Genomic DNA, 24,343 nt, shown 5'->3' with positions numbered 1-24,343 from the left:
ATTGTGTTAAAAGGTGAGCTGTAGTGGGGACGGTCTTTGATGTGCCTCAGAACCAGTTTCTCGAAGCACTTGGTGATGACTGGGGTAAGTGCTATGGGGTGGAAGTCATTAAGGTTGGTTGTGGATGCCTTTTTTTGGGACTGGGATGATGATAGCATATTTTAAGAAAGCTGAATTGACTGCTTGTTTCAGTGACAGGTTAAAAATGTCAGTAAAGACCTGTGTTAGCTGGTCAGCACATGCCTTGAGCACTTTCCCTGGTACTCCGTCTGGGCCTGTAGCCTTCCTAGGATTAACAGCTCAGAGCACCTGCGTCACATCCTCCACCTTAACGGTGAGTGGGGGGGTGTTGGAGATTGATTGTAGTGCAGGTTGGAGTGGTGTGACTGACTGCTGTGCCTTGGATTCAAAGCGGGCAAAGATGCTGTTTAGTTCCTCTGCCAGTGCCACATCTGAGTCTCCTGATGTCGCAGCACAGCCTGTGTAGTTAGTGATGGACTGTATGCTCTGCCACACCTGACGGGGGTTGCTGAGTTGCTCCTCTACCTTCCTCTTTTGGTCTGCTTTAGTGGCCTTGATGCTTTTCCTCAGATTGGCGCGAGCAGTGCTGTATAATTCTCTGTCACCCGATCTGAGCCCGGAGAAGTGTGTGGACCTGACTAGTCATCCATGGGTTTTGGTTAGGGAACACCTGGATGATCTTTACTGCAGTGACCATACCAATGCAGAACTTGATGTAAGACAGTACTGTATCTGTGAACGTAGCCAGGTCTTCATGATGGAAGGCTTCCCACTGTGTTTGTTCAAAGCATACCTGCAGTCGGGAGAGGGCGTCGTCTGGCCAGGTGGTAACGGACAGTCTTTCTGGCTTTTTTTGTCTGCTGAGGGGGGTGTATGCAAGGGTGAGGAACAGGGAGAGATGGTCCGACTGGCCCAGTTGGGGGAGGGGTATGGCTCTGTATGCACGCTTGATGTTAGAATATACATGGTTCGGAGTGTTCTCCCCTCTTGTTGGGCATTTAACATGTTGGTGGAATTTTGGCAAAACAGTTTTGAGATTTGCCTTATTAAAGTCTCCTGCAATGACGTGAACACTGTTTGGATAGGCACCCTGATGATCATTAATGGCATTTAGTAGTACAGAGAGAGCTGTTTTAACATATAATAATATAGACTGCAGTAATAACAACAGCCACTAGTTCTCTAGGCAGTAAGAAGAGCCTGCATCTCACCGACATGATCTCTAGGTCAGGAGAACAGTGTCTGTCCAATACAGTGCTGTTGTTACACCAGCTTTCATGTACATAGATGCAAGCCCCCCTCCTCTATTTTTCCGGAGTCTCCGTTTCTGTCCCATCTGTGTAGCATACGCCCAGTTAACTGCACCGCTGCATCGGGGATTTGTTCGTGTAATCATTTTTCTGTTATCGTAAGCACGCAGCAATCTCGAACGTAGCTGTTACCAGCCAGCTGTAATTCCAAATCATCCGTTTTGTGTAGCATGGATTTGGTGTTTGAGAGATAGAGGCTTGGCAGCGGAGGTTTTAGGGGTTGTTTCCTTAGCTTAGACAACAAACCAGCCCTGCAGCCCTGTTTTTGCTTCCTCTCGCATCGCTGTCTTCGTCACTTGCCAGACCCAATAACAATCCACGCTGGTCTCACTATCTCGTCCGGTATGTTGTGAAGGCAGTGAACGTCACTGCAGATCAATCAATCAATCAATCAAACTTTATTTATAAAGCGCTTTTCATACAAAAACGTAACACAAAGTGCTTTACAGTGATTAAAAACAATCCCACATTTCCATCCACCCACCCACTTGCCCAACCCCCACACCTGCCCGACTCCACACAACCAAACAACCCAGACACGCACACCCACTCGCACACACACCCACGCACACACACGTGCACACACGCCCTAAGATGGTAAAATACATAAAATCACCTATAGTAAAATGTGAGGCTGAATACAGGCGAACCATTTGAGAAAGCACCATCAGAGGAGCCATCTACATCAGGAGCAGAGAGACGTCCACCACCACCAGGAACCACCACAGGGTCCAGGGGAGAGATGAAGCCCAAGCACCAACCCTCCACCAGGAGCCCACGGGACAGACCCGGCAGCCACAGCCGACCTCCGCTCCTGATGCAGAGGCTCCTACAGAGGAAACTCTGGAAATTGTAAAAAATATGCCTAAAATAAATAAAAAATAATAAAATGTGTACAATAGAAACAGGTAGAAGTATAAGAATTTAATCAAAAGCTAAGCTAAAAAGGTGGGTCTTGAGCCTGCTCTTAAAAACATGAACGTTCTCTGCAGCCCTGAGCTCCTCCGACAGGCAGTTCCATAGACGGGGACCATAATACTGAAAAGACGCCTCTCCGTGAGTATGTGTCCTGACTTTGGGAATGAGCAGGAGCCTGCTGCTGGAGGAGCGCAGGGTCTGCGAGGGTTCATAGGGTAAAAGCAGTTCTGAAAGATAAGAAGGCCCAAGACCATTAAGACATTTAAAAACCAGTAAAAGAACTTTAAATCTTTCCTGAAACACACAGGGAGCCAATGCAGTGATTCTAAAACCGGTGTAATGTGGTCCCGCCCTCTGGTCCTCGTCAGGACACGTGCTGCTGAATTTTGTAATAATTGCAAACCTGAAATACCCTTTTTGGGAAGACCAGAGAGCAGGGCATTACAGTAGTCTATTCGACTGGTGATAAAAGCATGCATCAGCATCTCCGTGTTGGCCAGAGAGAGAATGGGGTGGATTCTGGCTATGTTTTTTAGGTGATAAAAAACAATTTTTGTGATGTTCTTAATGTGTGGTATAAAAGTCAGCTCAGAGTCAAAAATGACGCCAAGGTTTTTCACTTGAGGAGAAGGGTTAAAGACTGTGCTTGTAGTTTGGGTAAAAGTTTTTCTCTCTGGGTCTCAGGACCAATGACTAAAACCTCAGTTTTGTCCTGGTTAAGCTGGAGAAAGTTTTCTGCCATCCAGGATTTGATTTCTAGAATGCAGTTAAAAAGAGCATCCATTGGTCTAGTGTCATCAGGAGACATGGAGATGTAAAGCTGCGTATCATCTGCATAGCTGTGGAAGTGATGCACTAAGGAGACCCTTAGCTTTTATGGACTCTCACTTACTGTATAAGCCTACTTCACACAGACCTCCACTTTTCAAAATGCAAATGAACCTTGTTGATTCAGTTGTATATATTTAAAATGTAAATTGCTCATTAGAAACAATTTAAGAATGCATTCTTTGAGGCTGATATGAAACAGCATATAAAAGAGTTAGGGTTAGGGTTAGTGTCCCAGTGAAACTATGCTAAATATTCATGAAGATGAATAGAGGAACATCTGGCGAGTGCACAGAACAATAATACACAATTCATGTTAGTCTATACTGCTTGTTAAGGCTGCACAGTAGTGGACCCAAAAAAGATTCAATGCAAGGACAAAAATGCAAAAGGTAAAAGATTTATTGACCCGGGAGAATAGGTGGTAGGTGAAAAGCCAACAGTTGGAACGCCAGAGTCTTCAATAACGGGAGCTAGGAACCCAGGAGATGTGGGTAAGTAATACTGTAAGCAAGATAAGAATCAAAAAACACAGCTGACTGAAAAACCACCATCAAGCAGATGAAACAATCTGGCAGGAGAGCTGGGATGAATGTTCATAGGTTTAGGCAACTTGAGATGAACAACGGATGAATAGATTATTTTTTCCAATAGTGAATGGTCCAGCAAACGAAACTCTGCTTGAAGAGGCAGATCAAGAAGATAGCTAAACCTTTTGCCCTGGCTATTAGGTGGGAAATGGTATGCGGTGGTGATTGATGCTCTCCTGGTTGCGAGGCTACCTGCAAAGTCCACTGCTTATTTATTTATTTGATTGGGACAGAGCATGTTAATTGGACAAACATGACAACATGAATGTAAACACACCGGATTGTAGCCTAAGGCTAATTTCCCATCCGTTTGTTCCAAGGACTAGGGCCACAGGGGGCCAGATACAAAAAATATTGCACACTCCACTCATTACATAGTTCCATCATTGCCCAGTTCCCATTATTGCACAGTTCCCATTATTGCACACTCCACTCATTGCAAAGTCCATTCATTGCAAAGTCCATTCATTGCACAGTCCACTCATTGCACAGTTCCCATAGTTGCATACTCCATTCATGTCCATAGAAAAACAATTAAAACCACAGTGCAGCTATACGTGTGTACATGTTTGGTTTGACCATAACCAAGTTTTCATTTGAGCTTTAAAAGAGCTGTATGTAAGGCATTCTTTCAGTTCCACAGATTTCTACCTTGTACAGATAAAACATTCTTACCAAAGGTGGTCCGTCTGTGGGGTATGACCAGGTCACCCCTGGTGGTGGCTCGCGTGATTCTTTCTGAAATATCTTATGTTTAATGTAATTGTTTAATGGTGGTGGTGCCAGGGAGTGTATGGCCTTATAAATTAGACAAGCCCTTTTGAGTTTGACCATATTGCTAAAATCCAGAAGCCTGTGCTTTTTCAGTATGTGACAGTGGTGATGGGAAATGGGTTTTTTGTCAAGTATTTTTCAGACCTCTTTTATAGAGGTTTTCAATGGTTTTAAGTGTTGTGGGGCAGGCAAGAGACCAAGTAATTAAACAATAATCGATGTGAGAGATAATCATAGAATAGAAATAAGTTTTAGCAGCATTCATGTTTAAGTTATTCCTGACATGACGAAAGTTCTGAATGTTGAACTGGATTACCTGGTAAATGGTAAATCGTCACATTTTTCTATAGCGCTTTTCCACCTTCAAGGCACTCAAAGCGCTTTACAACAAGGAACCACTCACCCATTCACACACACATTCACAACAGTGTATGCAGACACTGTGGGCAAGGTGGGTTAAGTGTCTTGCCCAAGGACAGCATTCATCTGTGGGAGCTGGAATCACATCAGCCAACCTGTGGGTCAGTAGATCTGACTGCTCAACCTGTGATGTTTATGTCAAGAACTGGATTCTTGGGATACTTTTTTATCATGACTTTTGAACGATAGTGTTGGATCTAGAATTATTCAAACGTATTTAAATTCTGACACCAGATCAAGTTCAACTTCATTAAGAAAAACCTTTGATTGCTTCAATTCAGTGTAACGTTTTGAGAAGTACATACAGTTTTTTTGGTGTTTAGCAGAAGGCACGAATCCTTGAGCCAGCTATGCACAGACGATAAGGCAATTGTGAGGTCATCAGCAGCTTGCTGAAAACTTTTGTCTTGAGTGTAGATGACTGCATCATCCGCATACATCTGTGAAAATGTATTTGGACAAGCATTTGGCAGATTATTGATGAAGAGGGAGAATAACACAGGCCCAAGAATTGAGCCCTGTGGGACACCAACATCGGAATCCAACAATTGAGATTTTACCCCATCAACTACCACATACTGTTTCCTGTGTGACAGATATGATGTAAACCATTGGAGAGCTTGACTGTCCCTGTAGAAATTGGAAAATCTCAGAAAACGCAGGAGTTGTTTACATGTTTCAGGCACTCCGCAACAGCTTTCACTTTAGCTGGATCAGGTTTCAGTTGCTCCTGTTCAATGACAAAACCAAGAAAGTATACAGGGGTTGCATGAAATTCACATTCCTTAGCTTTTACAAATAGCTTGTTTTTTTATGAATCTTTGAAGAATCAACCTCACATGCTCCACATGTTCTTTAATGTCTCTGGGAAAAAAATCAAATTGTCATCCAGGTACATAAATATAAATTTGTTGGGCATGTCTCGAAGCACATTAACCAGGGCTTGGAAGGCGGCAGGGGCATTTGTAAGTCTGAATTACTAAATTCTCAAAGTGTCCTATGGGAGTATTAAACGCCGTCTTCCACTCATCTCCTTGGCGGATGCGGACGTGATAAGCATTGCGGAGGTCTAGTTTAGTAAAAATGTTTGCTTGATGAATGGGCTCAAAAGCAGAGTCAATGAGTGGCAGAGGATATTTATTCTTTATAGTAATGTCATTTAATCCACGATAGTCAGTGGAGGGTCATAAAGTTTTAGCCTTCTTATCCACAAAGAAAAATCCAGCTCCTATTGGGGACGAGGAGGGCTGAATTAACCTAGCAGCCAGAGAGTCTTTAATGTACTGTTCCATAGTCTCTCTCTCACTCAGGATGGGTAAGTTTGTACTAGGGATGGGCATTCGATGAAATTTTCTTAATCGATCGTCGGAAGAATTAACGATCGATTATCGATTAATGTTTTTATATTAAAATGATCATAATTATTATTACTATCTGCACTACTAATCTGCATAAATAAATTCAACTTTACGACATATAAACCGTAACGACTCTAGAGCCACATCAATCCGTTTGACATTATAACGTGTTTAATTCATTTTTGCGCAACTCTCACAGAAACGAAACTTAAAACCGCATCGCTAATTTGCATAAACTCAGCGAAGATAAAAATACAGCTCTTGTGTCGCTGATGCGGTCAATTTCTGTCGGATTAAAAGACATGATTCAGTGGAATACAAGTTAGTGTGACCATATTTGCGTTTGTCAAAACCAGAACACTGTATGGGGGGTGGGAGGTTGGGACTCGTCATCGACATTGCGCGACTCTCACCTGGTAAAGCTTTTTCCCACTGGACACCGAAACATATGTGCTGCTTTGTACACTGTGCACAAGGACTCCCACTTGTCCCGAACGCAACAGAAAGCGTGGAATTTCTTGTACAAATCATCGTTAAATACACATTTGTGCTTCGGCACGCTGCAGGCTGACCTACTGTTTGTGTTTGCTCGCTCCTTCTGAGTGCAGAGCTACCCCTGCGTCACGCTACGCACAGCAACCTACATTCGGTTTGTTGATTAAAATTTACGTAATCGATGAAATTCTTAATGATCAATTATCGATTAATCGATTAATCATGCCCATCCCTAGTTTGTACAAATGACTAGTGGGCAAAGGAGCTCCAGGGATTAAATCTATAGCACAATCATAGGGGTGGTGAGGAGGAAGAGACCTGCTTTCTCTTTACTGAATACTTGAGATAAGTCATGAAATGTGGTAGGAACAGAGGTCAAATCAGAAGGACAAGGTGGATCGGAGTTAGAATTTTTACTCAGTGATGGCTGACTTGAGGCAATGGGAGTGACACTCCAACTGTTAACTTTATGGGCTGACCAGTCTATTTGAAGGTTGTCTAGTTTTAGTCAAGGTAGTCCCAAAACCACTGGAGCTCAGGGAGAGGGAATAACCAATACCTGTATTTCCTCTCTGTGGTTGGCAAAAAGATCAAGGGTGACAGGCACTGGCTTCCATTGAGTACATTAACCTCCCTGGGAATCTCTAATGTTTCAGTAGGAATATTTGCTTGAAGTACTAGGTTGGAGTCAATAAAATTATCGTCGGCCCCAGAATCAACAAAACTGTGGAATGAGTGATTCATGTAACCACAGCAAGGAGGTCTGGAGAAGAAGTTGGTCTGGAGAAAATGTCATTTGAGAGGAAGCATGGCTCACTAGGATCCCTCCACTCACAGATGAGCCTGGATGTTTGGCCTCAAAGTGCAAGCACTGATGTAATGTCCTTCCTGTCCACAGTAAATGCAAAGCCCTGACCTTTGTCAGCATTGGCATTCGGCTGGAGTTAGTTGGGCCCGACCCGGTTGCATAGGCTCCTCTGTATCTGAAGGCTTTGAGTGGCTGGAAGGCATAGGAGGAACATTTATTGGTACAGGTGAATGAGCAGGAGATGAGGCACAGAGAGCACAAAATGTAGGTTGATGAAACTCTCTCCTTGCATCTCTCTAGTCTATTATCAAGATGTATAGCCAAAGAGATTTGCTCCTCAAAACTGTTGGTCTCATTACGGGCGGCAAGCTCATCTTTCACATTATCCGTGAGTCCTTTAAAAAAACCAACAAACAAAAAAAAAAAAAAACACTTTGTAGGGCAGTGTCATCTCAACCACTTACATTAGCTAGATTTTGGAAATCCATTGTATACTGAGCAACTGAGGAGGATCCTCGGTTAAGTGCTAACAATCATTTAGCAGCTTCTTTTCCTTTTAATGGGTGATCACATAGTTTTTTCATTTTGTTAGAAAAGGTTAAGTAGGATCGAAAAATGTCTGAATTACTTTCCCATGCTGCTGTAGCCCATTGAGATGCTTTACCAGTTAATAAACCTATTTAAAAAAGCTATGCGTGACTTATCTGAAGCATAGGCGTGAGGCTGCTGATTGAACTCGAGGGAACACTGGAGGAGAAACTGACCACAGGAGCCAAGATTGCCAACATATTGCTCGGGAGTGGGAATATGAGGTTCACGTTGAGCCAAGGTAGGTGGAGCTGGAGGTGGTGGAGAAGCCCCAGGGAGAACATTGGATGGTGGCAGAGAAGCGGTAAACTGGGAGAAAGCATAGTGAGGTTAGCCAGCATGATTCCAGTTTGGTTCATTTGAGAGACAAAAGCTTGGTGGTTTCCACCAGTTTCCTTGAGTTGATTGTCATGCTTCCCCAATAATTGGCCTTGATTGGAGACAGCTTGAAACAAATAGTTAGGTTCTGCTTGAGCCAGAAGACTTGGATCCATTTTGGACAAAAGCTTTAAGTCTGTTGGGTTCATGTTGTGGCCAGATTGTTCTAAAAAAAGATTCAAGGCAAAGACAAAAATGCAAAAAGGTAACAAAGATTTATTGATCTGGGAGGGTAGGTGGTAGAAGGTGAGGAGCCAGCAGTCAGAATGCAAGAGTCTTCAATAATGGGAGATAGGAACACAGGAGATCCGGGTAAGTAATACTATAAGTGAGGTAAGAATCAAAAAACACCTTTTGCTTCAAGTTTTCGTAAAGATTTTATGAAATTATAAAAGCTGCACTACAAATTATAAAAATGATGTGTTAGATTAATAGGTGGTGAGCCTTGTGAGTGCTTTAACACAGGAGCAGATCCTCTTCTTTGAAAAGCATCAATCTCTATTACTTGGGGACCATGTGGTGCTCTTCCCTGCTCGCCCTGTGCCACTTGTGTTACCATCTGCTCTCAATTAATGTGAATTGTGGCACTAATTGAAGCATCTGTTCATATATGGGTTTGTCAGACTTGATGGTCTTTTTGCAAGTTTTAACCATGTGATGTAAAAAAGAAGAAAATAAACTACTGCCCTGTTGTTTATAATAGTAAATATTGTTAATTATTTATTTATTAATAAAGACAGTGTATATTAATGAACATCTACAACACTGCAGTGTAAATATGACAGATTATAGCAGGAATGCTAATTTCCATCTGTAGTCCCTAGGCAGGTAACACCACAAATTAAACAGAGAAAAAACAACAAAACAAGTGACAGTTCTAGACTAAAAATGTCAAATATGGTTTTCCTTTAGCCACTGTTTCAAGTGGGATTTGAAAGTGGCAAGTGTTGGAGTCTCTCTTATTCATAGTGGGAGACTCTGACTGAGAGCACACATTGTCCGAATGTGGTGCATCTGTGTGGGAGCTCACAGTTCACCCGGGCTGTGGCCCTAGTTCCCATCCCACTGACAGTCTTTGCCTTAATAAAATTCTGTAACGAAAATTCTGTAATTTTGTTGATTTAAAATCAACAAAATAATTAAAATTAAGCAGATTGTACTTATTAAAATAGTGCAGAGGTGAAATGAGAGTGATTTCTTGTCCAATATTTTTATGGCTTTTTAAAAAATGATTCAATGGGTTTGAGTGTATTGCAGGATTTCTTTTCAGACTGGCACAGGTGCTGGTGTTTGTCTGAACTATACTCCTCTGTGAGCTGTAGACAGGGCACTCAGGTAATGGGCTGATGTGGGGCTGAGCTACAAAAGCAGACTCTTGCCACCGTCCCTTCTCTCATGGCTGCACCTGAGCAGGATAACACTTAGAGGGGGGTCACAGAGTGTGCCATTTATTCACTTGCGCATTGTCAAACTGAGTTAATGTCTGCCTTACTATGATTACAACTTGTCTGACATGATAATTATGCTTGTCTGGCTAATATTATCTTCCTAATGTTTCCCAAGTTAGTGAGCTGAATTGGCTTTGATTACAAATGTAGGTTTTCTCTACAGGAGAACACATCATAAGTTGTCTCATAATTGTGCATGCTTCTCTCAAGATATTTTTCCTTTTGTTTTTCTGGAAAAAGTGCCATAAAAATACAGTTTTTGTTTGTTAATCTAAATTAGAGCTACTTATGAATTCCACTGCTCGTGACAGGTTACTCAAGGGGCATTGAATGATGGCTCAAATACACAGTACAAATTTAGATACAGAGACAATAAAGTATACCTCAATCTATCTAAACATTAATAATCAGGGGTTCTCAAACTTTTCCAAGTACCAGGTTTGAGTACCACACCACGAAAAATGGGATTAAGTCAGGTCGGTACTAGGTCTAAACATACTCACAAAGGTTGGATCTACAGAGCAGCCCAACATAAAGCATTCATTCATTCAAACATCATTCAGTGAGCTATATTTTTAGTGGGCTATATTTTTAAATTGTGTACACATGGTTTCACAGTCACAGTTTGAATAAGAAAATAAACATGCCTGACACACCCACAAAATATTGTCAAATTATGCCTGTGTCAGTGTCAGACTAATAGGGCAGGGTGGTATAGTAGTGTTGTCATGATACAAAAATTTCCACCTTGATTTTAAGTGATATCCGCGATACTTGATACAGATTCCAATACCACGATCATAATAAAAAAAACACTCTTTATTTGAACAATGAAATGTGATTTTAAATCATAGTACTCTATTTTAAATTACCATGTGACCTTATATCTGTGTAATCCCTCAGTGGTCCAGGTAGGTTCCCTAGTGGTCAATGTGCGTAAACTAGCCTATGTGCTCTTATACTTGTCCTGATACAGCTCAAGATCATTTTAAAGCTATTCAGGAAAGGTTCAGTTTTGTCCTATTTGTTTTACTATTGATACCTCTAATGAGAATCTAGTTTCTAATTTAAGCATCTATTAGTATCAGTTTTTGAGACTTTAGACAACCCTAAATTGATGACAGAACTGAGGCTACTTAATTGACATTTGAAATATTTTGATTAGCTCATTTCAGGCTATTATTCTCTGTCATTATTAGTGTTTATAGCTCCTCCAGAGCCTCTGCAGTCTGGAGTTTAATCTTCTCTAGGCTTCATCTATTGGGAAGGCAGTTACTCCTTGCTTGCAAATAATGATAATCTACACTTACCATATAATGATCGTGTCATAGCTACCATTGATGCAAAATACCACACTGTGTGTGAATGTGATTTGCTGCTAAGTGGAGGTGGACATACAGGTGGCTGGCCCTCATGTCCATGCAGCTCTTCTTCCCAGACCTAATGTCTTCCACAGCATAAATACTTAAGTGTTACGGCCCCAGGCCTTAGTTCCAATATTTCTGCAGAGTTCTCTTGATTCCTGCTGCACGAGCCCTGGTCTGTGATTGGATTTGGCAAGTCCACGCCCACCTCACCTGCAGCCACCGCCCCCTATTTAAAGAGATTGCCAGCACCTGTTCGGGGCTGCTGGCCTTGGTGGCCAGTCTGCCATTTTGTTGTGTGTGTAGTTTAGTCTAGGGCTGTGTCCCAATTCGAGGGCTGCAGCCTCCGAAGGCTGGTTTTAAGGCCGCATACGTCACTTCCGGTGAAAGAAGGCCTGTCCCATTTCATTTTTATGTCATGCAGCCTTCAAATGCAGCCCTAAAACCGGCCTCGTTTCCATGGAGATGGGGCCGCGAACGGAGGACACATCCGAGTATCCTTCGCAGCCTTCAGTATCCCAGCATGCACCGCGCGGCGGCAGTCAGATGTTCGAAAACACGGAGCAAAAAGCCGGTCCCGAGAGCGGAGAAAAACATGTGAGTAACACTTTTAACTTTAGGAAATCATTACTAACACAACTGTAAATGTAAAATATGACCATAACTCCCACAAAACTGTCAAATATGTTTGTTTTTAACTGCGTGAACCGCGGAGTTTTGAGCTAAAGTTTGCCTAGTAATGTGCAGCTAATGCGATGAAAAGTCCACTCAAACTTTCATATTTGGACACATTTCCATCAAACACTCATCATGTTTTTACTGTTAGGGGAAAAGAAGCCCACAGAGTGATTTAAAGAAGCTACGAGGAGAAAACTCCACGTTTTCACGGACAGTGTAAACATGTAAACAGTTGGTCAGTGTAGCTCGGAGTTAAGATGAAAACACCCATTATTTCATACATTCAACTGAAAAAAGACTCAGTCTGACTCTATCAAAGCTCATATTTACTTGTAAATCACATAATATAAGCCTCCAACGTGTGTGTTTCATTCAGGGAATACATTATCTGCTTTTAACAATTCGTGCATGTTTGTAAAGTGAAGAGTAAATAATCCTGCCTGGACAGGTCAGATTTATGATGGACATGAGGCTCATTTAACAGATTTGTGCAGACACTGGTGTAGATACGACCTGACTGTGTCTGTTAGGTCTGTCACATCTAATGTTATAACAATGAGAAATCTGTTTTACATTACGAATTTTCTTTTCTCATCTGCAGCCTCCAGTATAGATAAATAATAATAAATGTAAATAGTGTGGAGGGAGTCCAGGTGTTGAGCCTGCATGCTCTGTCAAACTTATTTTACTCTAATAGTTTTGTAGTTTTCTTAATGTGTGTGTCATTACAGGTTTTCACTCTACAGGACAGAACTTTGAATCAATCAGACGCAACAACCATTCTGCTCTTCCTCCTCCAGAAGACGAGAGATACATCAGACTGAGTGGTCCAACTGTCCACTGTCTCCACTGTCCATGTCTCCACTGTCCATGTCTCCACTGTCCATGTCTCCACTGTCCATGTCTCCACTGTCCATGTCCAGAGTCTCATATGATCTGAACAGACAGAAATGAAAACATCTGCTCATAAGTTTTTCTGAACGTTTTTCAGTCTGTACTGACATTTGATTTATGGTGAAATGTGCCATTTATTTGGTGTCTCTTTTGATAGTAACTAATTGCATGTACTATTGTACTGCAGATAAGCTGTGGTATTCCACATGATCATATCTGGCTAAAAGATAATTTGTTCATTTTTGATTGTCACATGGTTCAGCAAAAAGGGAACACAATGAGATTTACTGACATACAGCTGTTTGTACTAACTTGTTAATGCAGAGTGTGTGTAATGGGTTTAACATTTTACTTCATATTATGATAAAGTATTTCCAGAAGTTCCTTGGATTGTTTAATAAATCATCTTTTCTCAGGAGAGATGTCTTTCTTTCTTTACAAACTGACTGTATAAATGTAATCCCTGGTCAATATAAAAATCCTTAATAATGATAATATTTAGTAATGCATATCTCATTACAGTTTTTTTTTTTTTTTTTTTAAGATAATTTAGTCTATTTAAAATGTATCCCTTAAATATAGCCGTTTTGTTTTGCAAAAGTTAAACATACAAACATATTTTCGGTTTTGGCCATAAGATTTGGATGCGAATTATTAAAATAATTTGGTCACAAAATCCGACAGTTTGATGACCTGTGCGTATTGTTTTTACTGATCCGTGTGCGTAATCTGCGCGGAGCGTGTTAGCATTAGCGCTAGCAGCGTCCCTCGGTTGCTAGGCGACAGGGGAGCGGCTCCGAGGTCTAGACCTGTCCCATTTCCGCAACCCCCTGGCGGTCCGCGGAGGCCAGTTCAAGGGCTGCAGCCTTCGCGGCCGACGAAGGACCCAGCCTTCACAGCCTTCGGAGGCTGCAGCCCTTTGAATTGGGACACAGCCTGTGTCTCCGTGTCTCTGCGGGAATTCAGGGTCCGGGACCGTCTTCTCCCACGTTTTCCCCGGGGGAAATAAAACCTGGCCTGCAGGACAGGCCATGAAGAAATTAATTATAATTAGATTTTTGCTTTTAGTCCATGAAATAAAACTACTTTAAATAAAACTGAGCCGTCTTAACCCATTGACGCCGGATGCTGCGCACCGCAGCGCTGAGTCCCCTGCCCGGATTGTCTGGTGATCAGCGTAACTGGTAAAGGCGGGGCCACACCTGGAAGCATGGGGGGCGTGTCCTCCTCTCGCTTCCATTCACTCCCATAGAGAGAAGCAAAACTGCCAGAGCTGTACTGTCACGTTAAACCTTCTTTATCGTGGCGTATTATTTCTCCATTGAAAAATAATCCAAATGTATCCCCCACATGTTCCCATCAAGACCTTGTATGAAGTAACAAACGTTGCGCTTTACTGCCAGCGCATGAACGCGCTCAACCACTTGATCTGTTCGCTGTTCCAGACGCTCCTATAACAGGTGCCATATCGCTATGTCGTGTAACAAATAAACATGGTCAAACACAAAAATGCTGACAGTGACAATGACAGTGAAGACACGGACAACATTTGTGTTTATATATAAATAAATGGAACTGATTATATATATATATATATATATATATATATATATATATATATTTTTTTTTTTTTCAAATACTGGTAAAAATATGATTATATGAGTAAATATCAGGCTATATGTATATATAGTTTTATTCCCCTTATATTTTTGTTGTAATTTGTGAACTACTGTGATTTAATAAAGTCTGGCTAAGTCTAACCAGCACTGCATTATTTTCAGAAGACCTTTGGTATATCTGTGTTGCGATAAACAATAAATCCTTGAGTTTGTTAAATAATATGATTATCTTGATTTACTTTTTGGCAGGCCTACTTTCGCCAGGGGGTTGCCCTACAGTACCTGGGTCGTCATGCTGATGCACTGGCAGCTTTTGCCTCTGGCTTGGCCCAGGACCCAAAGAGTCTCCAACTGCTAGTCGGCATGGTGGAGGCTGCCATGAAGTCACCACTCAGAGGTAAGATCAGATTGCATTTGTACTGAGAATCCATACAAATTTATTTGGTCTTCTCAAAGTACTTTTTTGCTGAAAGCAGAGCAAAGGTGTTTCTTTGTTTTTGTGTCACTTCTATTTCACTTGAAGAAGATGTTCTGTCAGCAGTTTAGTAGACACTGATTGCTTATGGTGTTATTACAGCACTTCATGAACTATGTCTCATGTTTAAGAGCTGTCTTCTAATAATCTATTGGTATTGGAATATCAAATAACAACTATTAAAATGATTCAAACCCTATAGTTAAGGCTCGACAAACAGCTATAGAAAATGTGCATCCCCTAAAAATACTTACAACGACTCTTTACATTTTCTCGCTCACAGACACACTGAAGCCCACCTATCAGCAGTTACAGAAGATGAAGTTGGACAAGAGCACGTTTGTGGTTGTGTCTGTCATTGGCCAGGAGCTGCTAAGTCATGGTTTTCATGGGGCTTCAATTGTGGTTCTTGAGGCAGCACTGAAGATCGGCACCTGCTCACTGAAACTGCGTGGATCTGTCTTTTCAGCACTGAGCTCTGCCTACTGGTCTCTAAACAACAAAGAGAAAAGTATGACATACATGCAGCATGACCTGGAGGTCACTAAAACTTTAGGTGAGCTTATGTTTATGCTGTTAATAAACCTTACTGGGATGGAAGAGTAAGGTTTATTCAAGAATAGGTTGGTTTCTTTGGTCCATTTTCTAATAAATCTGTATTTAATGAAGATACACTTTTTTACTAAAACACTATTTCTATGCACTTATATTGGCTCACTGTATATCCAAGCAGACTGGAAACTTGCTGCAAAAGCTGAGCAGTGTTAAAGGACATTGTGTGGTGGTTCTTTCCATAATGATTCAAATGAGCATATAGCCTGTTGACTGGTCCATGCATATTTGATAAATGAGAACCAGGTTGCATGAATAGAAATAATTCAGTTCCACATGTTTGCTCTTGTTCACAGGTGACCAGTCAGGTGAATGCCGAGCTCATGGGAATCTGGGTTCTGCTTTATTCTCTAAAGGCAGCTATAGAGAAGCACTGGCAAACCACAGACATCAGCTAGTGCTGGCTATGAAACTCAAGGACAGAGAAGTATGTAAGCATGTACTGACTATTTAAATAGTTTAAGTGTTATTTGCTCTTTCAGTTTGCAATCCATATCGGTATTGCTTTTATCATGCCACATAGTATAACCATAACAACAGAAACATATTAGCACATGTAGAGTTTCAGTGTGGATTAAAATTTGTTTTTACTATTTAAAAAGTCAAGACTGATATCAATTTCATATCCTCGGCGGAGGACAACATTTAGATTTTGACTTGTTATTCACAATTACCTATCACAAGAGTCATTCAGTTTTATGTTAACACTGTGTCTTGTGTTTTGATAATTTTGTACTTGAACTTCTTCATATAAGGCTTGAAACACATATGATTTCTATGGATATACATTCCTAGTTCGTGTGTGGGGCCCTCAATTGAGTGTAGAATGAATAAACACACAAGGACAGACAGAGACAAATGTTTATTCTGGTGACAGATGATTATTGGTCATCATCTCCACAGGTGCACACTGCACAGACTCAGGCATCTCAAAAACTGTCATGCCCCCAAAGCCATATCACCTGCTATGTGTGTGTTTGGCTATTGAGCATACATTTCTGGGTGTGTTTACACTTCACAGAAAAACTCAAAAGCCATTTTCTGCTAGAGCTTTGTTATTGACAAAATAAACAAATGAAATCCTATTACATTCGAATAGGAGGATTAATTGCAATATAATAAATAGAAATGGCATGAATAGTTTCAGCTTATTATAGCCTGCTTCACCTCTCAATTTGTTTGCTCTAAATATTGAAATTAACATTGCACATGAGCTTTTCTAATCATACAGTTTTGTATTATTAGAGTAATGATGACTCTATTTTTTTTTTTTAATCTTGCAGGCTGCCTCTGATGCCCTGTGTAGTCTTGGTCATGTATATACAGCTATTGGTGACTACCCCAATGCTCTGGCCAGCCATAAGCAGTGTGTGCTGTTAGCGCAACAAATGCAGTGCCAAACCTCGGAAGCTCGTCAGCTCGGAAATATGGGCGCAGTCTACACCGCCCTGGGAGACTTCATTAATGCTGTTCAGTGCCACCAACAGCACTTAGACATTGCAAAGGTGCCATTGCGATTGAGGAGTTAGCTTTAGACTGTTCATTGAATATGTATCTATTTCTTCATCATTGTTGTAGTTTAGTATTTTGATAAGAAAAAAAGTAAATAATCATTATATAAAAGCCTATGTAGTACATTCTATTGTTAAAGAAACATTATGAAACATCCAAGATGTAATAATATATGAAGATATTTAAGGGGAATAATGCTAGCAGAGTACTACATCTAATAAAAGTGAAATTATTATTTTTAAATTGCTTGCTAATATGTATTCACATTTCTAAAAAAAAAAATTCTGATTTCAGACATTACAAAACAAAAGTGAAGAAGCACGTGCATACAGCAACCTGGGCAGTGCCTACCACTCACAACGAGATTTTGACAAGGCCATATCATACCATACTCGTGTTTTAGAGCTGGCACGAGAACTGGGGGACAAATCAATCGAGATGAGAGCCTATGCTGGTCTGGGACATGCTGCCCGCTGCATGCAAGTTGGTATAGTAAATAAAGTCTAGTTTAAAATAAAAATTTTTGTATAACCTAAAACTGAACTACTCCATAGGATTTGGAGAGGGCGCTTAAACACCACCAGCGACAACTTGAAATTGCAGAAGAGTTAGCAGACAGATCAGCTCAGGGCAGAGCATCTTCCAATCTCGGTAAAGTTATTTGTTGTTTTCAAGCAAGGCTGAGTTTGTTCAAGAATATTCTCCACTTCTAAGCTGATCACACATCATGGCAAAGGTGGAACTAATTAGAAAAAAAGTCTCCAAGAATCATCTTGCATAGTATTGGCAAACAAAGTTAATTTAATTAAAAGGTCAGGGAAATTGTTATCATATATTACTGCATATCAAACTTCATGTATTTTAAGTGCTTTTCATATAAATATGTAACACAAAGTGTTTTACAGTCATTAAAACAATTCCTCATGCCTTTCCAAACAACTGCCCTACCCCCACAACTGTCTGAGCCCACACATACAGTTATATGCACGATCTCATTCATATGCACACGCGCGCGCACACACGCATACACACACACACACACACACACACAAACACAAACACAAACACACAAACAATCATCTGGTCTGACCAACTTCATCTTATTCATTATGGAAAAATGAAAGCCTTGCTATTTATGTCTTCAATTAACCACAATTTGGACATTATTATGTCTGACAAATCATATATGGTCCTTAAACTACACTGTACAAGAGCTGTCCAAGCTCCTCTTACACATGTAGTCTCTTTGGCCACTCATCATTAATGTTTTATTAAGCAGGTTCTGGTTTCTGCGATCACAGTGATATCCAAGCTCCTGTGAATCTGACCTCATGCTGAATGGGCAATTATTTTTTTCTTCATTACACCTGTAACATGATCATGGCTTAATCTAATTAAAAAAACAATTGGAATTGCAAGGACAATTATACATTATACATAAAGATATGACTTTAAATACATAAAGTGATCAGTGGTTTTAGTTAGTTTAGATCGCATGTGAGATCTAAAAGAGATATATTATTACTTCACTTTACTTTAAATCTATATTTTACTTATTTTCAGTCTTTTTGTAACTGGAAAGTGCTACACAGTTGCTAACTGACATTGAGTTCATTGGGTGAAGGGTGTTTGGAGATGTATCTGTCGCCATACCGGCTTGTTTATAGCCTGATACCGTCTGATCTCAGAAGCTAAGCAATGCTGGGCCTGATTAATCGTTGGATGGGAGACCACTGGGAAATCAGGTGCCACAGTGGGGTGCCAGTTGCAAAAACTGTTGTTGTGTCCTTAGGCAAGGCACTGCACCCACATTGCCTTGTATGAAAGTGGTGTGTGTATGAGTGATGATGGTGGTCAGAGGGGCCGATAGTACTGATTATGGTACATGATTGATGGTACAGCTGCACTTCTGTCAGTCTGCCCCAGGGCAGCTGTGGCTACAATAGTAGCTTACCATCACTGGGTATGGAGTGAATGAATAATGCTCTGGAAAAGCTTCTTTGTGACAAATGTCTGTGAAAAGTGCTATATAAATAAAAACATACTTACTTATGTACTGTTTGTGCAGTTTCAGAATAATCCAGTGTCACCAGATCTTAGCAATTTCTATGTGCATCTAATCCTCACTTTTGACGCCCAGCTTCTTTGAGACTAGACTAGACTAATTTGCAGCCAAATGCCACAACAGTGTTTCTCTGACTGCTGTTCATGTAAAGTGTATGACACAAGTCCACACCTTTGTCACCTGTGCAGTGTTTGACCTCAGCAAACACCACTCACCTTTGTAATCCTCTTAACAGTGAGAACCCAAGGAAGGAACAGAGCTTTTCCTATCAGCCCCTACCTTCTTGCCATGTAATGCAACTTCACATTCAGACACACCAAAATGAAAGCCCAATATAACACTACATAAAGCTTCTCTTCTTCTAATTTTTCTCTTCTTTCCATCAGCGTAAAAAGATATTGTCTTACAGAAAGTGTTTTGTCTTATCCTGCTTAAATCTATGTATATGCTATAATCTATGGACATTATCATATTAAATAATCACTAAGACCTTTAAATTTACTGCAAGTTAATTATTGTTAATTGTATTGTATTTTCTTCAAGGAATTATACATCAGATGAAGGGGGAGTTTGAAACAGCAATGAAGTTTCACAAAGCCCACCTGTCTGTGGCTGAGGAGCTGGGGGACTATGCTGCACAAGGACGAGCTTATGGGAACATGGGTAATGCATATCACGCCATGGGTCTGTATGACCAGGCCGTACGTTACCATCGTCAGGAGCTGCAGATATCACTTGAGGTGGCAACACTGTCCTCACTTTTTGAATCTATGAAACATACAGAGCCACATGTTATTCCTTGTATTTCAGGTTAATGACCGTCAGTCACAGGCCTCTACTCATGGTAACCTGGCTGTAGCCTACCAGGCATTGGGCGCTCATGACCGAGCTTTACAGCACTACCTTCACCATTTAACTATTGCACGAGAGCTAAGGGACACTCAGAGTGAGACAAGAGCACTTGGTATGTTCAACAACTTGCAAAACTATCATCAAAATGTACATAAAATTACCATGTTATATTCAAGTATTAAGTATTTTCGCTCATTCTTGCAGTAAATCTAGGCAACTTTCACAGCTGGAGAGGAGAATATGCTCAGGCCCTGCCATATTACCAGCAGTATCTCGTTTTGGCTCCTAGTTTACAGGATCTTGAAGTAGAAGGGAAGGTGTGCCACAACCTTGGTTATGCTCATTACTGCCTTGGTCAATACAGGGATGCTGTCAGGTCTGAAAAAACTACAACTTTGTGTTCTTTATTGTTATGTAAAGTCTGCCTGGGAAAAGGTTTTTACTTGTGCCTTTCAATGTTTCAGGTATTATGAGCAGGACCTCGCCTTGGCAAAAGACCTTCATGACAAATTATCACAGGCGAAAGCGTATTGTAACCTTGGACTTGCACACAAAGCACTGGGAGAGTACAATAAAGCAGAGGAGTGCCAACGATACTTGTTGTCACTAGCCCAAGCCTTGGAAAACTCACAGGTGCACTCAAGTCTTTACTCAGTTTTATATTGTCTAAATATTATAGAGAGTTAATGACTGTCCTTTCCTAATAGGCTGTGTTTAGGGCCTTTGGTAACCTTGGTGATGTGTGTGTGAGTCGTGGGGATCCTGCTGGTGCAGTGAAGTTTTACCAGCAGCAGTTGAGCCTTGCACAGAAGGTCAAAGACCTGAAAATGGAAGCTGATGCTTACTCCTCTCTGGGCTTAGTTCACAGGTTTCAAGAAAATAAAACAAACCTCCTAGAACTCATTGTCACATTAATTTAAAACTGTCTCTCCCCTTTTTCATCTATTTTAGGCATCTCCGCCAGCTGGATGATGCTTTGTCCTTTCATAGTCAAGAACTGACTGTCCTCAAAGATCTAAATGACCAGCAGGGGGAGTGCCATGCTCTTGGACACCTGGCAGCAGTTCATATGGCCCTGGGAGATTATACCACAACTTTTCAATGTTACCAAACTCAACTGGGCTTGGCCCAACAGCTCAGAGATGCCCGGTTAGAAGCCCAGGTTCATGGTAACATGGGCATCACCAAAATGAACATGGGGGTGTTTGAGGAGGCTATAGGTTATTTTGAGCAGCAGCTAGCCATGCTGCAGCAGCTGAGTGGGACAGAAAGTATGTTAGACAGAGGCAGAGCCTACGGGAACCTGGCAGATTGCTACAGTGCTTTAGGAGACTACGAGGAAGCTACTCTGTACTATGAGAAGTACCTGACAGTGGCTCAGAGCCTCAACCACGTCAAAGACCAGGAGAAGGCCTACAGAGGACTAGGCAATGCTCACAGGTCAGGACACAGAGATACTATTATCTTCTTATTTAAATATGCATGATGTTTAGAAAATGTTATTACCAAAATAACTTGTATAACGTTTTACAATAACTGCTTTGAAAAATATTTTGTCCAGGAGTTGGTGTCTTATTTATTTACATGCTGGAATGAAGCAACATTAATCTATTTTATAAATTTTTCTAAACTGCATGTTGTTTACTATGTTACTCAGGTCTATGGGCAGTTTGCAGCAGGCTCTGGTGTGTTTTGAGAAGCGTCTGGTGGTGGCACATGAGCTTGGTGGAGAGGGAGGAGGTAAGGCTCATGCGTATGGTGAGCTGGGGACTTTACACAGTCAGTTGGGAAACTATGAACAGGCGCTTTCCTGTTTGGAACATCAGCTCGCTATAGCACGATCTGCAGGGGTAGGTGTGATAATGACCTTGTAATATTTTATCAAACTATTTTAAATACACAGATAATATGAGCTAGCAAACCTTTTAAAACTTGTTTCAGGATAAATCCCTTGAAGCAGAGGCCAGTGATGCTCTTGGAGATGTCTATCTGATGATGGCAGACAATGAGACAGCACTACAGGTTTGTGCAGTTTTATGTTTTATGTCCAGCTTTATGCCCATAGTCTGAGATGTAGTGCTCTTCTACTGCAGTGGCATCAAAGGGCTCTGGATATTGCTGAACAAAATGGTTGTATAAGGAGTCAAGGGCGAGCATATGGAAACCTGGGACTCACATATGAAGCTTTGGGAAACTTTGAGAGGGCAGTGTTTTTCCAGGAGCAGCACCTAAGTGTTGCTGCACAGGCCAATGATCTGACAGCCAAAACAATTGCCTATGGTAGTCTGGGAAGGACACACCATGCTCTGCAAAACTATTCACAGGCTGTCATGTATCTCCAAGAAGGTAGGCATCTTTCTGTTCATTGTTTGTTTGACAGTATTCCTTACTTCATTATCTTATAATACTATAATACTATATTCTTTAAGTTTTTTTTATTTTTTATTTTGTGAGAATACAATAAGACAAGGCTGGTGAAACAAGCAGTGGCACAGAATGAGGCTGTGAACCCTCCTCAAATGTGGTACAGTTCTGTAAAATTTTGCATATTTCCTAACTGGAAATATAATTAACCAGTTGTTACAACCCAGTGCTAGGGGCAAAGGAAAGTAACACAAACCAGATATGATGTAGCGTAAACGGGTTTTATAAAGTGGTGTAGGTAAGTACAATAACAAAAAAAAGAAATGTTTCACATTTGATAATTCCGAATTCCCCAAAGTTACTAAACCACTCATAAACTAAGGTAGTTAACAGTAACAAAAAACACTGCCCAAGGGCCGAGCCAAACTGGCAAAACTTAAAATTATAGTAACAAACACACTTTACAATATCAAAGGGCAAACGTCTACAAATGTGAGGGGCGAACTGAAACTGCCATCCAGCCGCCAGGAGGGACAGGCACACAGCACTTTTATTGGTCGAGGTGATTGATGTGGAAGGATGTGGAAGGAAGGGATTGGAGGAACGGGACGTCAATCCTCCAACCACAGCACAAGGGGTGTCGGAGCCAGCCCACAGCATCGGAACCACGGCCCACCAGTCAGATAGCAGGCACCACACAGGACATGCAAATACGGAAGATACAAGCGGTAATACAAACGGGAAGCGCCAGGCGATGCGGAGCCGGAGACAGGCCGCGAGCCGTAACACCAGTCCAGTATAGTTGTTAGTTGGTTAGTTAGTCAGTCAGTCAGTCACTTAGTTTTAAAATAATTTAAGGATCATAATGTAAGGATAATTTCTTAGGTGAGAGAGTGGTGGAGGTTGCTCATTGTCAATAATCAAGATAAAAAAGATTTAGATTTTGCATATGCCTTTCATCTTTCTACAGCTACATCATTGTTGGAACTAATTCTGCTCAAGTTTGTAAACATCAAAGACGTGTGAAAATATGGGCATTTGTTAGCTGGGTTTTATTTTCCAGGGTTCTCAGTAACAACACTACAGAGGAGAGATTCAATACATGTGACTGAGCAGTGAAATAGACAGTAGACCGGTACATGTGAAGAAAAAAAAACTGGAAAACAACTTGCTTAAACTTGTTTCTCATGTTTATATTAGGTCTTCGTCTATCTGAGCAGCTTGGACGCAGAGAAGAAGAAGCCAAGATACGTCACCACTTGGGTCTGTCGTTATGGGCCAGTGGGAACCTAGAGGAGGCTCAGCATCAGGTTTGTAAATTCTCCCAATCTGGACAGGTGATGGTTATCTAAAACCAATTATTGGCCTCTTGTATAGTGCCTGTAGTTTTACATTTGAGAACAAGCTACATGATGAAGAAATTAAAAAGTAAACATCAGTACATTGATGCGTATTGTTCCATTGTGTATTTGATGTTAAGGTATGTCAAGATATCACTTATTTTTGTAGTGTGTAGTGTCATCTAGTGGTCAGTCCTGAACAAGAAATATGTTAACTAAATGATAAAATAACGCAGATTACAAATGAGCTTTAACAAAAAATAAGTAGATTAATAGTCTTAAGGGAAATTTAGTTTAGAAAACAGTGCATGTGTTTGTACTGACATTCTGCTTTGTTGTTTCAGTTATATAGAGCATCAGTCCTGTTTGAGACAATCCGCCATGAGACACAACACAGTATGGACTACAAACTGTCTTTGTTTGATCTGCAAACCAGCTCTTACCAGGCTCTTCAAAGAGTTCTCGTCAGTATGGGTAAACTGAGTTTAGGGTTGTTGTTTTTTTTTACATGTATAGCAATTTTATGCTTTTTTGTGGCTGTTTAGTATGAAACTATAACATATACGTATCTCTAGTTAACATTTTGTTCATTGCAAACAGTAATATTGGTCTAAACTGGCATGCTACTAAGA

General features: G+C 40.9%; 1 protein-coding gene across 1 annotated transcript in view; it reads left to right on the top strand.

Annotated features, from left to right (window-relative positions):
• Positions 1 to 24,343, top strand: part of ttc28 (tetratricopeptide repeat domain 28) — a 54,220-nt gene that overhangs the window by 21,156 nt on the left and 8,721 nt on the right. Inside the window, exons 3-19 of the mRNA XM_055153687.1 lie at positions 14,741 to 14,888; positions 15,250 to 15,522; positions 15,875 to 16,005; positions 16,862 to 17,083; positions 17,385 to 17,573; positions 17,645 to 17,741; positions 19,699 to 19,895; positions 19,966 to 20,119; positions 20,212 to 20,383; positions 20,472 to 20,640; positions 20,715 to 20,875; positions 20,959 to 21,447; positions 21,665 to 21,857; positions 21,949 to 22,029; positions 22,101 to 22,353; positions 23,572 to 23,681; positions 24,056 to 24,185. Coding sequence (XP_055009662.1) covers positions 14,741 to 14,888; positions 15,250 to 15,522; positions 15,875 to 16,005; positions 16,862 to 17,083; positions 17,385 to 17,573; positions 17,645 to 17,741; positions 19,699 to 19,895; positions 19,966 to 20,119; positions 20,212 to 20,383; positions 20,472 to 20,640; positions 20,715 to 20,875; positions 20,959 to 21,447; positions 21,665 to 21,857; positions 21,949 to 22,029; positions 22,101 to 22,353; positions 23,572 to 23,681; positions 24,056 to 24,185 — 3,169 coding nt within the window. The remainder of the gene's footprint in view (positions 1 to 14,740; positions 14,889 to 15,249; positions 15,523 to 15,874; positions 16,006 to 16,861; positions 17,084 to 17,384; positions 17,574 to 17,644; positions 17,742 to 19,698; positions 19,896 to 19,965; positions 20,120 to 20,211; positions 20,384 to 20,471; positions 20,641 to 20,714; positions 20,876 to 20,958; positions 21,448 to 21,664; positions 21,858 to 21,948; positions 22,030 to 22,100; positions 22,354 to 23,571; positions 23,682 to 24,055; positions 24,186 to 24,343) is intronic.

Source organism: Boleophthalmus pectinirostris, unplaced genomic scaffold (genome assembly GCF_026225935.1).
Source record: "Boleophthalmus pectinirostris isolate CB_2022bp ecotype Guang Dong unplaced genomic scaffold, ASM2622593v1 HiC_scaffold_18, whole genome shotgun sequence".
Lineage (NCBI taxonomy): Eukaryota > Metazoa > Chordata > Actinopteri > Gobiiformes > Gobiidae > Boleophthalmus > Boleophthalmus pectinirostris.
Note: the sequence above shows the minus strand (reverse complement) of the source record. Positions and strands in the feature narration are given on the sequence as shown.